Raw genomic sequence first — 16,316 nt, forward strand, 5'->3', positions numbered from 1 at the left:
CTTAAAGTTAAGACAATATTTAGGATATTTTGGCACCTTAGGATGTTTCTGTAAAACCGTTTTCTAATCTGGAAATAAGATTATAGACTTCAGAACTGTTGTTCTCTAATGGCTTCTGTCCTAACTTCAGTCTTAACTATAGTTGCCATGACAACAAAGCAGATATGATCTCAGACTTAAGAATTTAATAGTGCCCCTGGTTCCTGTCACCACCACTGTGACCATTTCTGACTCTAAGTTTCTCTAGAACAGGGCATTTCACACCAAACCACTCTGAACGTTTACAGTTTAGCCATTTAATTATACCAAAATTTAGAAAATGTTTTTTATTTTTTAAATTCATTTTTTAAATAGTTTTTAAATCTTTATTTCTCAGGTGAAGGAAGATTGTTAGTGCTATTCCTTTTTATTATTATTTTTGTCTTGATACTTCTGTGCCTTACTTGATGATGAATCAAAGCAACGTTTGCACTTCCACACTGTTGAGTTTCTAGAATGTTTGTGTTTCAGTCTCAGTCTATGTAAACGTGGGAATTTGCTTTTCATTGAATATTCTGTCAAAAAATGCAACTTTATTTAAATAAATGAAGAAAATTGACGGTTGTTAAAACGTGTACCTGTTTATTAGATTTTAAACTAAAACCATACAAAATAATTATGTAAAACAAACAGTAGATGGATTTTTTTTCTCAATGATGGTTTATGTTGGTCTTCAAATCACAAGTGCCATTCTTAATGAGAACTGTTCCTTTTTACACAAACAAATAAACTTTTAAATAATAAAAAAACTCTCCTGTTTTGAATTTGAGTTCACATCACAGAGTCTGTGCACGTTATGGTACCCAAACAATAAGAGAAATCTTTCAAAGAACTTGTAGAATGATTTTATATCCAGTATTAGAAAATGTTTTGGTTTAGATGCATATGATCCAAATGAACCTGTATGACAAAATTTAAGCTGAAACACAACAAATAAGCTAATATGGCAATTCAGTAAATGACAAACGTATAATACACTAGTGTAATTATCATACTGTGTTACTGTAGATGGACTGCAGTGTAGATAAAAACTTAAACAGTAGCATCATATAACTGTCTGGGTCATGTGACCCCATAAATAAGCAGAAACAAAGCCTGGACTGCAAACAAATCTGACCCGCTATTATTATTAGACCATTATCCTCTCCAGGCTCCGCCCACGAATGTGTTCTTTCATAGCTACTGCTGTGAGGTTGGACAAGCTTTACAGAAGCTGGAAAGATCCATTCAGCCTAATGAGAAACTGTAGAACAGACTTAGTTTATATCACAATACCTACATTTAGAGTCAGTTATGTTAGATATAAACTCATGTTCTACAGTTTCTAATTAGGTCGAATGAATAACTGGCTCTAAATGTAGGTATTGTGATATAAACTGAGTCTGTTCTACAGTTTCTCATTAGGCTGAATGAATAACCGACTCGAAATGTAGGTATTGTGATATAAACTGAGTCTGTTCTACAGGTTCTCATTAGGCTGAATGAATAACTGACTCTAAATGTAGGTATTGTGATATAAACTGAGTCTGTTCTACAGTTTCTCATTAGGCTGAATGAATAACTGACTCTAAATGTAGGTATTGTGATATAAACTGAGTCTGTTCTACAGTTTCTCAGAAGGTTGGATGAATAACTGACTCTAAATGTAGGTATTGTGATATAAACTGAGTCTGTTCTACAGTTTCTCAGAAGGTTGGATGAATAACCGACTCTAAATGTAGGTATTGTGATATAAACTGAGTCTGTTCTACAGTTTCTCATTAGGCTGAATGGGATTTTTACCAGCTTTCTGTAAAGCTCAAACTCACAACAGCAGGTATGAAAGAACACATTTGTGGGCGGAGCTTCAATTCACTGCTAAAATTATATCTTGACAAGTAAAGCACCTAAATGTAGTCTATATACGGTGAAGTTGACAACATTTAAGATCCTTTCACTTGCCATGTCATCACTTTTGGAGAAGCAGGTCAGTCAACAAAGCACTCATTAGCTTAAAATAAGCCTGTTAGAGCAGAAAACACTGAACTGTGTGATAGAGGGGCGTTAGATAGTCCAGGAACAGAAAGAACACGGATATAAACTGAAACAGCATTTAAGTAAACGTTTAACGGTTCTTCTTCTTCTTCTCAGACATTTCTCCTCTTCACAGGGTTCACTCTTGCCCTGCTGTTAAAATCCTCTCTCGGTTCTCCTCGTAGTGATGAAGCATCTTCTGGACGTCGTGATCAGCCGGGATCACCTGCACATAAACAAACAACAAATACAAATACAGATAAACAGGTCGTACTCAGTCAAATGTGAAAGACCTCAATGACTCTCGCATAAAGATCATCTCTTTGTGTTCATTAGTGGGACATTCAATCTGAATATTTTAATTAAACCGCATTCATTTGTAATTTTATAATTCATTAAATTACTAAAACAAGCAAAAATAAAATTCTTGAACAAAAAATACAACTGCATTTATTCCTCTAGTCCAGAGGTCACTAATAGGCGGACCGCGGTCCGAGTCCAGATCCAGACGCTGTCCTGGGCAGACCTGGACCTATAACTGATAAACTATGGAGAATTTTTTAATTTTGATGGGGTGGTCCTATTTTAATCGGCGTAGCTTTTCTAGCCTTTACGGTGCTGCTTTAGCGGCCCAGGAGACTCACAGACCAATCACATGCGTTGTAAGTATCACACGTGACGCTACTCAGCCAATCAGATCAGTGCATTACGATGAGCACTGAGACTCGAGGGAGTGACACACACACAGGGGAGGGACGAGGCGAGACACAGCAGTCAGAGATGAAAGTGAGTCAGAGGGAAGTTATTTCACACGTTGTGCTCTAAAAAGAGAAAACTGACAATAAATGTTGTTGAAATATGACTGAACTGTACTTTATTTGATTTGACATTCAGTTGTTGACTATAAGATGTTGATATAACTACTAGGCTACTTCAGTAAACAGTATATGGCACTGAATCATGATGCAGGTTAGACATTATGATGTTCTGGACCTTTGCTTGAGGAACTTTTCTCTAACTGGACATTATTGAATTTTAATTAAAGACCCCTGCACTAGTCCCTCCAAATACGCACCGTCGGTCATACAGAATTGCTCACTTATACATACAGTTTTATGCAAAAGTTTAAACAAAGTTTCATGTTGTTGGATTTTCTAAGTGTAAATAAGTCACACTTCTGCATGTTTTAATACACAATAACTGTCTATTTACTGAATTTAACACAGTGGGGAGGAAGAGAACATAAAATGTGGGACTGTACAAAAGTTATTGGGCATTTTATACTTTGTTTTATTTTTTCCCCCCAATATAAAATAAAACTCAGCAAATAAATACACTCTTAAAAAGATGGATCTTCTGTAAAGATTCTATATATAACCTTGAGCACTCAAAGAACCCATAGATGGTTGTATATAGAAGCTTTATGAAAAGGGCTCCATATAGCACCATAAAGGTTTCTACTATTATATACAGGCTTGACCTTGTAACAATAGAAGAACCCTTTTCAAAAAGGCTAGATTATAGAACCATCTACAACACATTCTCCATCAATCTGAAGAACCATTTGACGCTGCAAAGAACTCTTTAATCATGCAAAGGGTTCTTTGAGTGCTCAAGGTTATATATAGAATCTTTGATCAGGCATGGGGTTTTTTGAGTGCTTATGGTTCTAAATAGAAGCATTTTCTTTACTGAAGAACCCCTGAAGAACCATCTTTAAGAGTGTAGAACTAAAATTTGTAGAAAAATGACATTAAGTGTTTTCTCTCTCTGTATTGGTTGTGAACAGCTCTTTATGACTGACTGTATTAATGTGTTCAGTGTGTTACACAAAACAAAAGATAATCAAGATAATTCGTAAATAATCCAACTGAATAACTCACAAAGGATTATTTATAACAGAAAACATTCAAAAATTATGTATAAGAAAATGGAAATTGTCTGTAATATTTACTGAATGTGGTCAATATATCTTTTCTTTTTCAACTCAAATTCAAATAATTTGTTGTTTGTTAGTACCTCAAAATTTATATTTTTTTGGAATAAATAACACATTTCTGCATAAATGTAGTGTCGTGAGCAGTGGTGGATGAAGGACACAAACCATGTACTTGAGTTAAAGTAGAGAGGTAAAATATTACTGCAGTAAAAGTAGAAGTTCCTCCCTTTAGACCTCCACTTGAGTAAAAGTACAGAAGGATTTGCCTTCAAATGTACTTAAGTATCAAAAGTGAAAGTACTAAAAGATTAATTATGGCTCTGATGTCCTATTATCATTTTTATAACAAGACTCGCTTCATTAACTCAGTTTAGGTGAAAATACTCCAGTGTCTCTCTTGGTAAACCAGTCTTTTAATAGAGTCATTAATTAGTGACGCTGATGTCTATTAATATTATCATAAGCACAAAACACTGAAGGCAAACAGTTTCCATCAGGCAAAACTGAGTGGCTCTGAAATCACTTTTTACAAACAAGCAAAGTTTCAGTGTAAGATTTATTTGAACTGAGTTACAAATTTAAGTTTAATAAAAACTTTAAACTCAGATTCACAAATGAGTTTCCTTTACTAAACTGCATCTGTAGGTCTCTGTTCATAAACATAAACTAGACAAAACTAATTTACTATAAAATGAAATGTGTTTGTATAAATTCAGAATAAAGACACGTCAGTCACAACTGCATATGAGTACATATTTCTATATTGTGGTTTATTTACACAAAGTTAGGTTAGTTCATCATTTATGTTGAATAGACTCTCCCAAAACTTTACGCTGCTGCACTGATGTTGAACCATGTGCTGCACTGGGTCGGTATGACCAACAGGTCAAAACAAGCTCAAAACAAAGTGACCGCTGTGCCCTGATTGGTGTTCTTGCTTCACGCTTCTTTTGTTTTGACATGACAGATTTCTCAGAATGTAGTGGAGTAAAAAGTGAGATATTTGACTCTGAAATGTAGTGGAGTGAAAGTAAAAAGTCGCCCAAAATGGAAAAACTTCAGTAAAGTACAGATACATGAAAAAACTACTTAAGTACAGGAACAGATTACATTTACTTCGTTACTGTCCACCACTGGTCGTGACAGATTTCCCTCAACAAACTCAAACCTAAACAGCAAGGTGGAGGCGGAGCTGCACTGCGGAGGAGACGAGAGCGCTTTTAAAGGAATGCGTGCTACGTTACAAAAAATAATCGGCGTAAAGATCATCTCTTTGAAACATGAGGTTTCAGAATGTTACACACTGCTGTTTTCATCACAGTGATCTCTGATCAATAACCAACTAATAAAATATAATAACATTAATAATATAACATATAATAATAATATAAACATATAATAATATTACTCACAAGCACTGGTGCAGGAACTTTAAACGACGTCTGCTTTATCAGCCAGTCCTCGTACAGATTATGAATGGATTCCAGATACTCCTGAACAGCAGAGATGACTTTAATTAATAATTTGTTCATATTTAGATCAAAACTTTCAGAAAGACAAGGTCAGCTTCCAAATTAAACATAAGAATGGTGCAAATAAGAAATATAAAAATAATATAAAATCAATGAAAAATAAAAACTAAGTTTGAAAAACTGATTTTTTTTTTTTTAATATGTTTATACTCAAATCTGACAACAAAACATTCAATCATATTTTCTGTTCTGTGTCTTGTGTTTGTGTTTATGGGTTGAATTTGATGTGTTGTTTAGACAGCAGATAAATATGAGCAATTTGGCACATTTACATCGTTAATTAGGTAACGTGCATTAAAGGGCCCATAATCACAGAAAACTGTATTTACCTCACTTTATTTAAATAAAGGAGTTAGATGTTGTATGTAAACACTGTCAAAACATACATTCATTCTGTGAACACTACACTCCATATACAGAACCTAAACTGCAAAAACAAGCTGCTTTAAATTAGTTTTTTCTGTGATGTCATGAGAACCAACTATCTTACATATATCCAACCACTCAGCCTACAGTGGTTTAGCCCTGCCCATTCAGTCTACAGCAGTTTAGCCACGCCCATTCAGCCTACAGCGGTTTAGCCACGGCCGTTCAGCCTACAGCAGTTTAGCCACACCCATTCAGCCTACAACAATTTAGCCACGCCCGTTCAGCCTACAGCAGTTTAGCCACACCCATTCAGCCTACAGCTGTTTGCATTTGCATTTAAGTTATAAGCAGTGTTTCAGCTCCAAGTGCTTTCTGAAAGAGACACAATACAGAGCACCCAATCAGAACAGAGCTCATTAAAATATATATCACAGTAACAAAAACAGCCTGTTCAATTCAGTGCAGCTAGAAAATAGTCATATAAAAATGAATGATAACTGTTTTTGGTACACAAAACCTCAAAGGTTATAAGTGGACGTCAGGAGAAAAACAAAATACAAGGAAAAAAAATTAAATTAATTTTTTTTTCCCTCTCCAAGACAAAACAACCCTTCATCTCTATGATGTGCACTGGTGTGTTATGGGTGCACCGTCAGTCGTACTATAGGAATGACTTTCTCCTCCTCTCTGCAGCGCTGCTTCAGCCGCTCGTAACACGTCTGTGGAGACGTCTGCAGGTAAACTGGAGCAGAAAAGAGCAAAATTACAGATAATACAGTTAACAGCTTATATCCACATTTTATTTGAAAATCCAGCTGTCTTTTACATTGTATTACACTTTGATGATAAACAGACAAATAGAAATGCTCCCAAATTACTTGTAAGTATTGACTGAATTAACTGTTACATTCTGGATGCAGTGAAAGCAACAATACAGAAATACAGCCATACATAAAAAGCAATAAATAAACATTTCACTCAAAGAATAAACATCAGTCAACAACTCCATCATAAACAAATGAACTGATGTCTGTCTCGGTGTGGTTCTTCAGTTCTAGACTACTGCTCTAGATCTGAACTTACTGAGAAACCTAATAAAGTTCGAATAAAATTAACATACAGAATGAAGTTCTAATTAAGTTAACAAACAAAATGAAATTCTAAAAAAAATAACGTTCAGAACAAACCAGAATGAAGTTCTAATATAATATATATCAAAGTTATAATAAAATTAATATTTCAGAAGAAATTGTCAAATTTTGATGTAGACAAATTGTCAAAAACAAAACAGATGATTGTAAACAGTATCATCATCATAATCATCATCATGTAATTTTTCTTGGGATTACATACACATAAGAAATACTGAATACAAATATATATATGCAAATTTAAAAATATGTATATGACATGATTCCAGTCTTGTCACTGCGAATCACTGCAAACGCTAATTGCAAAATTCTAGATAATTAACTGACTACTGCGTTTCTCACGATGTGCGAATATAAAGTAACTCCATTGCTATAAAGGTAAGCAGCTTTTCTAATTCAGATAATAAAGATAAAGAACTCTAACCTACATTAATTAATCAATCATGTGTTTTGCTGTGTTTATCTCACCAATACGATCCACTGGAATGGCAATGTTTTTGATAATCCACTCGAACCACTCGGACAAGACGGCAAAGTCCACCTCAGGCATTTTTCCACTGTCAATAAACACAGACAGCAATGCAGCGTAACTGCAACACTTCACACTTTAACCTCTATCGGCTGATTCATCTGGCTCAGTACCTTCGATAAAGATTTTCCACAAATATGTACTTCGCGCTGTAAATGGATCGTTCCATCATCCGCACAGGCGCCGTCTGGAAAACAGGAAAAACAAATGTAAAAATACATCATACAGAGCATATACCATGACCTTAAAAACAATTTTAAGGAAAAAAATGAACAATTATACTATAATTAATAACATATCAATTAACCAATCAACCCTTATTTAAACTCGGAGTACATTGAGGGAGACCCCCTCATTTACTGTGTAGCCGAGCCAATACAGAAATCATTGATTGAGAAGTTACAAAGTTAAAGCATAACAAATGCTAAAAAGTAATAATAATCATAGCAGTAAATTAAAAAAAATTAAATCAACAAACCAAAAAACAAACGCAGTAACTTAATAAATAAGTCAAAATAAGGATAAATAAAAAAGACAATCAATAAAATAAAGATGTAAAACGATAGCTTGGCAATATTAAAATACATAATAACAAAATAATAAAAATGAAACAATAACTAAAAACTTAACAAAAATCACTTTAAAAGTTAAAATCAAGTAGAACAGTGTCAGGCTGATTGGAGGTGGTTAGAGACTAAAAGTTTAAAATGTCCATAAGCACAAAGACTTATTTAAATGTTTACAGTATGAGAGGAAAATCAAACAATCTGTAAAAATAAGTTAAAATAAGATACAAGTGTTCTAGAACTACTGACCACACCCACCACAGACTCAGTAAAGAGTATCATGATGGAATTAATAGCGAAAACATATAGTCATACTGCCCACCCTCACTATAAACTGTGAAATCACTACAGCCTAAAACTGAACTAATATTGCTTAAACATACTATTGTTGACAGGTGGCTGTCCAGCATGGTCAGCTGTACGTATGTCTGCAGTGTGAGTCCCCATCTCGACGGGTCCTGATACATCAAAGCCTAAGACAAAACAAATATAGAAATTTATGCAAACCCAATTCCAAAAAAGTTGCCAAAAAATCTGATAAAACACAAAGCAGTAATGACTAAACTGTTTGATCTGTATTCAATTGAAAACTGCACAAAAACAATTTTACTGCATGAACTTTAGTGATTCTGTACATATACACTCATTATACATTCAATTTGATGCCTGCATCACATTCAAAAAGGCTGGGACTGGAGCTTGTTTACCTCAGCATCTTTACTTTAACAGCACTTAATAATTAATAGTAATTCTTCTGTCTTCAGCTGAGCAACCATATGGGACCTTTGTTGTCATATTCTGAGCTCAATAAAACACACAGTTTCAGCATTAATGGTGCTTTCACAGATGTGCAGGTTACCCACTAATAACACCCCCCCCCCAAATGACAGATGCTGGATTTTAAACTTTACGCTGGTAACACTCTGGATATGGATGATCTGAAAGCTCAGACCACAATACAAACTTACACTAAGCATCAGTCCATTTCAGATGAGCTCGAGCCCAGAGAAGTCGGCGGCGTTGCTGGACGGTGTTGCTATTTGACTCCTGCTGTACAGAGTACAGTTTTGCAGCAACAGACTGTGTTTATTAATAATGCTTTTTCGAAGTATTCCTAAACTCATATGATCTCCACCACAGAAAAATGCCGGTTTTTAATGCAGTGACTTCTGAGGGGTCGAAGGTCACAGTCATCCAGTTGTGGTTTTCGGCCTTTTCCTTTACGTACAGAGATTTCTCTGAATTCCTCGAATCTTTGATGATATTATGCACTGTAGAGGATGAAATGCCTAAAATCTTCACAATCCCTCGCTGACAAATATTATTTTTAATCTGTTGGATTTTTTTGCTGATGCATTTGTGGCAAGCCTCGAAAACGCTCGCTTACAAACAACTAGGCTCCCCTTGCATGCTCCTTTTATCCAAGCAACACCTGTTTATGTTTTTGAACATTTCACAAATAAAACACAGGCTGAACCTTTCCTGGACTATGTTACTCTACCAACGGTGGTTTTCTGATGAAAATATTACATCTATACATTCTCTTGCCACTTTATTAGAAACACCTACCTTGTCAGGTTGGGAGAAATCCACTTGTTTAATATGTTTAAATCATTTCAAAATATTGCCTTAACACATTGTAAACGCATACAAACATTTTAAGTGACATTAAAGTGACAGACATACATAAACTTCAAATAATCCACATTATTCACAAATTATTCACAATAAACTTTTCCTGAGATAAAACTTTACCAGTGGATTGTGTCCCTGCACGTTCCTCCATTTTGAAACCGGCTCGGTCAGCACCTGCAAGAGTCCAGAATCGGTTTACTTCAGTATAAACAGGGTTCAGTGGATTTAACAGCAGATGACTTTCTGTGGGCAATGAGTGATTTGATCTGCACTATAATCAACCACATCCTGATCACTATAGCTGACCATATAATAACACATCATACATACACATATTACACCATGTTAAATCAGGAGCTGCTGCTGGACTTTAATAAATCCATGTGATGCTGGAGAAATCTGGAACTCAATTAAAAGAAATCGGGAAATTTCTGATGACATTAAAAACATTTTTATTCATTTTAGCATTTTATGAGTTTGTTTATTTCTGTTGTATTGATTTACAATTCTGTTTTATTATTTTTTTGTTTTAACTTCCTTTTTTATTCCATTTTCTATGTATTCTTTTTGTCTAATTTAATTATTTCTGCAGTTCTCTTTTCCTTCTACGTTTTTATTTCAATAAAACCTTTTATTAAAAAAAATATTTATTATTTGCTGATTACTGTTTGATGTTCACTGCTTTACTGTTTCATTTAATTATACAGTGAATCACTCTGAGCTACATTTTTATGTATAAATGATGCTCTTCATCTTCTTATAATTATTCTACAGTACTCCTCCAACACCTCAGCAACCACATACGATAACCATAGGAACACCTCAGCAACCACATATGATACCATAGCAACACCTTAGCAACCACTAAGTAACACCCTAACAACAAACTGGAACACCATAACAACTACCTGGAATCACTATAAAAACAGTTAAATTATTAAATATCAACAATGTTCTACAAAGTGCTTTAACATTTGAAGTGCTATTAGCTTCAATCAAAATCAACTTTCCCTTTCTTACTGTTATTATTATTACTAAATTGTTACTTTTTACTGTATTTATTCTGATGATATACAGAGATTTTGCAAGCAAAAACATCTTACTGGCAAAATAAAAGTTTTAAATAATGTGCTCAGCTTAGATTTTTTGCATAGTCTTGTATATTTTCCCATTTTTTATATAAATTTGAAATGTTTTTGTAAATAATTCTGTGTACAGGGAGCACATTTGGTATTTATTTCATTGCATTTAAGAAAAGCCTTTAGATCCACAAGATAATAGTGAATAAAAAACATTCAGTTAGATGTGGTAGCAGTTATGAAATAAAGAAGTGTTTTCATTTTAAGGTATAATAATGAACATATTTGTGCTGTAATTCATATAGACTTCAGTTTAAGTTTGCTCCCACTGTATTTGTGCTTCACTTTCACAGCGGATACCATCACACATGCACACTGCCAAGTGAGCTGAGGTGAGGCAAGTGAGGCAGGGGAGCTGAGGTGAGGCAGATGAGGCTTCATATGCTATTGAAATTTCACCTCAATGTTGCCGGTTTTGCTGAAGTACTCCAGACATGTCGTCTTGCCGCTTGCGATGTTCCCCTCAACGAAAATCTACAAACACAACAACGCAATATTTATAAAGTTAACCAGACTTTAGCATTTTGAAGAGATCACAGATAGAAACAGAGAGCGGACAAAACAATTACAAACATGTTTTTCACCTACCTGGCAAAAACTGGCTTTAATAGACCACAAACACAATTAAAGCAGGAGTTACACGAGTTAAATATAAATTCTGTAAAACTGGACGTTAAATACACCTTAAATACACCTGTGTTAATTTGCATTAAAGTTTTTAAACTGTCCACCCCCACCAGTGCAAACTACTGTGGACTATCAGCAATTAAAGTCTGCCCTCTAGTGGCCTACACACTCACATGTTTGCTATATTTAAAGGGCCCATATTTTCCTTTTTTCCTCCCATTTTATTTTTCCCCCCTGAGCTCCACTTTGAATGTCTGCATGGGTTTAGGTTTAGGTAGAACCTAAACCTAATGATTCTTCCATGACCATTTTTTAGCCATTATCCCGTAGAGTACAGCAGGCTGTGTTTGTTTCTGTACCTTTAAAGCTGATATGCGTAAACAAGCTCTGTTCTGATTGGCTGTGCCGTATTGTGCCTTGTTCGAAAAGCAGTTCAGGCTGAAACACTCCTTATAACTTCAGTGTGAGTGGATGAGGCTAAACTGGTGCAGGCCGAACAGGTGAATGCAGGTAAATGTGTTGGTTTTGTGACATCACAAAAACAGGAAATGGGCTGTTTTTGCAGTTTAGTTTCCAAACATGGACTGGAGAGTGAACAGCATGTTTTAAAACTTTAGCAATGTTTATATACCACGTCAAACTCTTTTACTTCCACATTGAATTGAATTGAGAACCATTAGCCAACTGTGTTTGCACACTGTGGAATTAGACCTCCGCATTTAACCCATCCGTGCAGTGAAACACCCACATACATGCACACTAGTGAACACACACACTGGGGGGCAGTGAGGGCACCTCCCCAGAGCGGTGGGCAGCCCTATCCATGCGCTGGGTGCCTTGCTCAAGGGCACTTCAGTCATGGACTGTCAGCTAAGGGGATCGAACCGGCAACCTTCCGGTCACAGGGCTGGTTCCCTAACCTCCAGCCCACGACTGCCCCCACATTATAGGTCCTTTAAGCTACTGCACACAATAGTTTACCTAAAACCTATGTGAGGACCTTCACACTGAGGAAAATACTCTCCTTATGCTCTGGATATCACAGAATATTTACTTAAATGTCAGTTTTCAGTGTAGAAATACCTGGAATATTCCTATGCTTATGCTGTATGGGTGTATGTACCACGTTCTGACAGACACTCACCACCGACTTCCTCTCCTTGCCGTTTCGGACCAGTTTCCCTTGAGAAGGAGACAACATAATGAGAGAGGAGTGCTCAGCCAGCTTCACTCAGTCAGTGCTCTACAGTGGGAGCAGAGACTAGGGGTCAAAACAAGCAGCTTAAAGCATATTAATGATCAGAATGATCAGTGAGTGAGCACAGCAAAAGCTTCATCAATACAGGCTGCAGAGCAGGAAGAAGGAGATGATTATCATGTTAACACAGGCAAGATAAAATAAAATAACTCAATAAGAAGTGAGAAATGTTAGTAACAGCAAAGTGAAGAAGATTAAACACACATATACACTCACTGAGCTCTACATCACATACACTGACCGTATAGTAGATCTACAGTTAGACTGTAGTCCATCTGTTTCTCTGCATACTTTGTTACCCTGTTCTTCAGTGGTCAGGACCCCCATGGACCCTCACAGAGCAGGTACTATTTGGGTGGTGGGTCATTCTCAGCACTGCAGTGACACTGATGTGATGGTGGTGTGTTAGTGTGTGTTGTGTGTGGTCCACTCTGTTAGACACTCCTACCTTGTCAGTCCACCTTGTAGATGTAAAGTCAGAGACGATAGCTCATCTGCTGCTGCACAGTTTGTGTTGGTCATCCTCTAGTCCTTCATCAGCGGTCACAGGACGCTTCCCACAGGACGCTGTTGGCTGGATATTTTTGGTTGGTGGACTATTCTCAGTCCAGCAGTGACACTGAGGTGTTTAAAAACTCCAGCAGCACTGCTGTGTCTGATCCACTCAGACCAGCACAACACACACTAACACACCACAGTGTTAGTGTTACTGCAATGCTGAGAAGGACCCACCACCCAAATAGTACCTGCTCTGTGAGGGTCCATGGAGGTCCTGACCACTCAAGAACAGGGTAAAAGGGGGGCTAACAAAGTATCAGAGAAACAGATGGACTACAGTCTGTAACTGCAGAACTACACAGTCAAACTATACGGCCAGTGGAGCTGATAAGAGGGACAGTGAATACAGAAACGTATACAGAGTCATTGTTGTGACAAAACATTGTATCTCTTGTTTTTGTCAGTTTGTACTTTTTGGAACAGAAATGGTCTGAATGCAAAAAAGTCTGGCTTCATGAACTTTCATTAAAATTATTAATAATTAAGGATGTTTGTTCTTTTTCCTGTAAAGTTATACAGTTATAAAGGGATACAATGTTCTGACAGTGACCAACACACACACACACACACACACACACGTGCACATATATATGTGTACAATTCACAGTAAACATCACTTACATTAACTTCCTTTTTTCATGATTTACATTAACATTACATCCAGCAAATATTAATGCTATATTATAATTAGTATCAATTTTCTTCAAGAAATAAACACAGATTTATTAACGAAAAGCTGTGTTATATAAAGCATTTTGGAATGCAACTCATAAATATGCCATTCAAAATTTCTGAACTTCATCAATCTTGTTATTTTTTACATGATATTATTACATTATTATTATCATTTACTACAAACTATTCTTCAAAATGTTTTAGACACCTTATTCAATATTTAATAACTTTTGTGAACATGAAGTTACGAAACTACATACAATATACTGTAAACATCTGTTTACATTCATATTTTGTTTTCTGTTTTCTTCTTAGTCGGTTCTGAACCAAAGTCAGACATTAGTAATACATGCTCCACCGCGAGAACAGAGAACACGCAGTGTTTGATCAGCCGAGGTTCTTGTATGGCTGATGTAACTGGTATGAATATTAATGCACACCCAGTTAAACCTAATGGTAACCGAGCGTCCACCGAGTCAGTGTATTGAGTCAAACTGCCTATACTGTTTGATTATAATGACGTAATGTCAAACTACGAGCATTGTTACATGCATACCCGATTGTAACCGACATTGAAACACTCCGAAGTCAGCTTCCTGTTCGAATTTTCCCGTTCCACCTTAAATGCTGCAGTAGATACATACCACTTAAGGTGGAACGGGGAAATTCGAACAACTAGCCGACTCCAGCCTCGTCTGTACAGGGTTATATGGTGTGTCCTGCGCTGTGTGTGTGTGTGATCTTCACTCTTACCTGAGAGGTGATGATGATGGCGGTTATAGACCCTGCGCAGCGGACAGCGGGCTGTTTCTACACAGTGGGAGTAAAGAGGCAGAACCGACCGACAGAACCTGCTGAAAAAGCCGCTGATCATCTTCATTTCCTTCATCGTCTGTCCTTCATCATCCTCACTCCGCTCCGCTCTGACGCCGCAGTTAAAGGAGGCACCACGTGAGCGCGCACTTCCGTGTTTCGCTCGCTGACGTCACGGGCCTTAAAGAGCTTTAAAAGAGCCGCAGACGCAAAAAACTACAGCGCCGCTTTTACCGTTTATTAATTATTCATTTTTCCATGAATAGAGTTCAGTTTATGTCTTATTACCTTGTTAAAAGAAGTGTCTGCTGTTGTTTTTGTTATTTTATGTCTGTGAAAAGTGAAGAAATATTTGCTTTAAATTAAAATAATAATAATAATAATAATAATAATAAAAAATTATAAAAATTAGCATTTAATTGATCACAAAACAGATAAAATATCTGACCTTCAACCTGTTATTCTCCAGGGAATATTCTGGTCCATCTGAATTTACATGACCAAATCATAAGGAGAATTATTCAGTAACTGCATGAAATAAATGTAATTTTTTATTTTATTTATTTGTTTATTTATTTTTTGTAAAAGCTCCCCTCAAATTAACATACGTGTTTTATGATCATACACATATTGCTATATGCTTACAACTTACAGCTGAAAGCCAACAATCTTAGACGCTCTTTGTATTATTTTATTAAAATAATTTTTACAGAGCAGATCACTGAAGAGACGCCATCTGTTTATAGTTTATAGCCCAGATTTGTGAAAAATGGGTCGACTTTCAGTAGAAAAAAAAACTGAGTTCAGCTTCTTTTATTATAAGGGTTTAAAATTACATCACCCATCTATTAGACTAGAAAGAAGACAGTTACAGCTCTCATACGACCCCCACCTTTAGAACGTAGCTTATGAAATATGAAAGAAGAATATGACAAAGTGCGTTTTGGAACCACCGGTGGTCTCAAGGAGCTGAAGAGGTTAATGTGGTGATTTTGGGCTCTCCCACACCTCACAGACAATTAACATCTTTATGAAAATATTCATTAAATTCATTCAAATTTTGCATTAATACCATAATAATTACAGTGTTATTTGGTTCATTTCATATATATGCACACATAAATTATGTCCATTATATCTATATCTATATATCTCCAAAATGGTAACTTTACAGGAGAAGGAAAAAACATACTCTACTTTTAATGTAAGTCAATGGAACCAGAATTTTTTCAGAGTCATTTTGGGCATATTTATGTTTATGTATATATATATATATATATATATATATATATATATATATATATATATATATATATATATACTGTCTCCAAAATCATGAACAATCCCCTAAACATTAGAATTTCAGACTCATTTGAAAATCTGAGAGCACTTTTTTTTTATTGTTAAGAAAATCAGAAAACATCTTCAGTGCTTTCTTGTGTTTTTATGTGTTAACATTGTGTCAGACTTATT

General features: G+C 35.8%; 1 protein-coding gene across 2 annotated transcripts; it reads right to left on the minus strand.

Moving 5' to 3' along the window:
• Positions 1-1,795: 1,795 nt before the first annotated feature.
• On the minus strand, positions 1,796-14,994 carry tk2 (thymidine kinase 2). Of its 2 annotated transcripts, none has more exons than XM_036561271.1 (10): positions 14,784-14,994; positions 12,684-12,721; positions 11,312-11,386; positions 9,894-9,947; positions 8,522-8,611; positions 7,686-7,759; positions 7,512-7,600; positions 6,555-6,634; positions 5,404-5,484; positions 1,796-2,278 (listed from the first exon to the last, which is right to left on the minus strand). In XM_036561271.1, exons 1-10 carry the CDS (start codon positions 14,917-14,919, stop codon positions 2,192-2,194), a joined length of 804 nt encoding a protein of 267 aa, XP_036417164.1. In that variant the 5' UTR covers positions 14,920-14,994; the 3' UTR covers positions 1,796-2,191. The 2 variants fall into 2 exon arrangements, with proteins under 2 accessions (XP_036417164.1, XP_036417165.1); XM_036561272.1 differs by having other exon boundaries at positions 2,025-2,278; positions 12,684-12,782; positions 14,784-14,941.
• Positions 14,995-16,316: the final 1,322 nt, after the last annotated feature.

The sequence above is a fragment of the Colossoma macropomum genome, unplaced genomic scaffold (genome assembly GCF_904425465.1).
Source record: "Colossoma macropomum unplaced genomic scaffold, Colossoma_macropomum, whole genome shotgun sequence".
In the NCBI taxonomy this organism is placed as follows: Eukaryota; Metazoa; Chordata; class Actinopteri; order Characiformes; family Serrasalmidae; genus Colossoma; species Colossoma macropomum.

What these genes read in the sequence shown, in the direction of transcription:
- tk2 (XM_036561271.1), bottom strand. Translation starts at nt 14,919, where the DNA reads ATGAAGGAAATGAAGATGATCAGCGGCTTTTTCAGCAGGTTCTGTCGG. An exon ending in CCATCATCATCACCTCTCAG is followed by an intron (nt 12,722 to 14,783) that starts GTAAGAGTGAAG and finishes CTCCTTCTCAAG; the next exon opens with GGAAACTGGTCCGAAACGGC. An exon ending in ACAGCCACCTGTCAACAATA is followed by an intron (nt 7,760 to 8,521) that starts GTATGTTTAAGC and finishes CCTGTTTTCCAG; the next exon opens with ACGGCGCCTGTGCGGATGAT.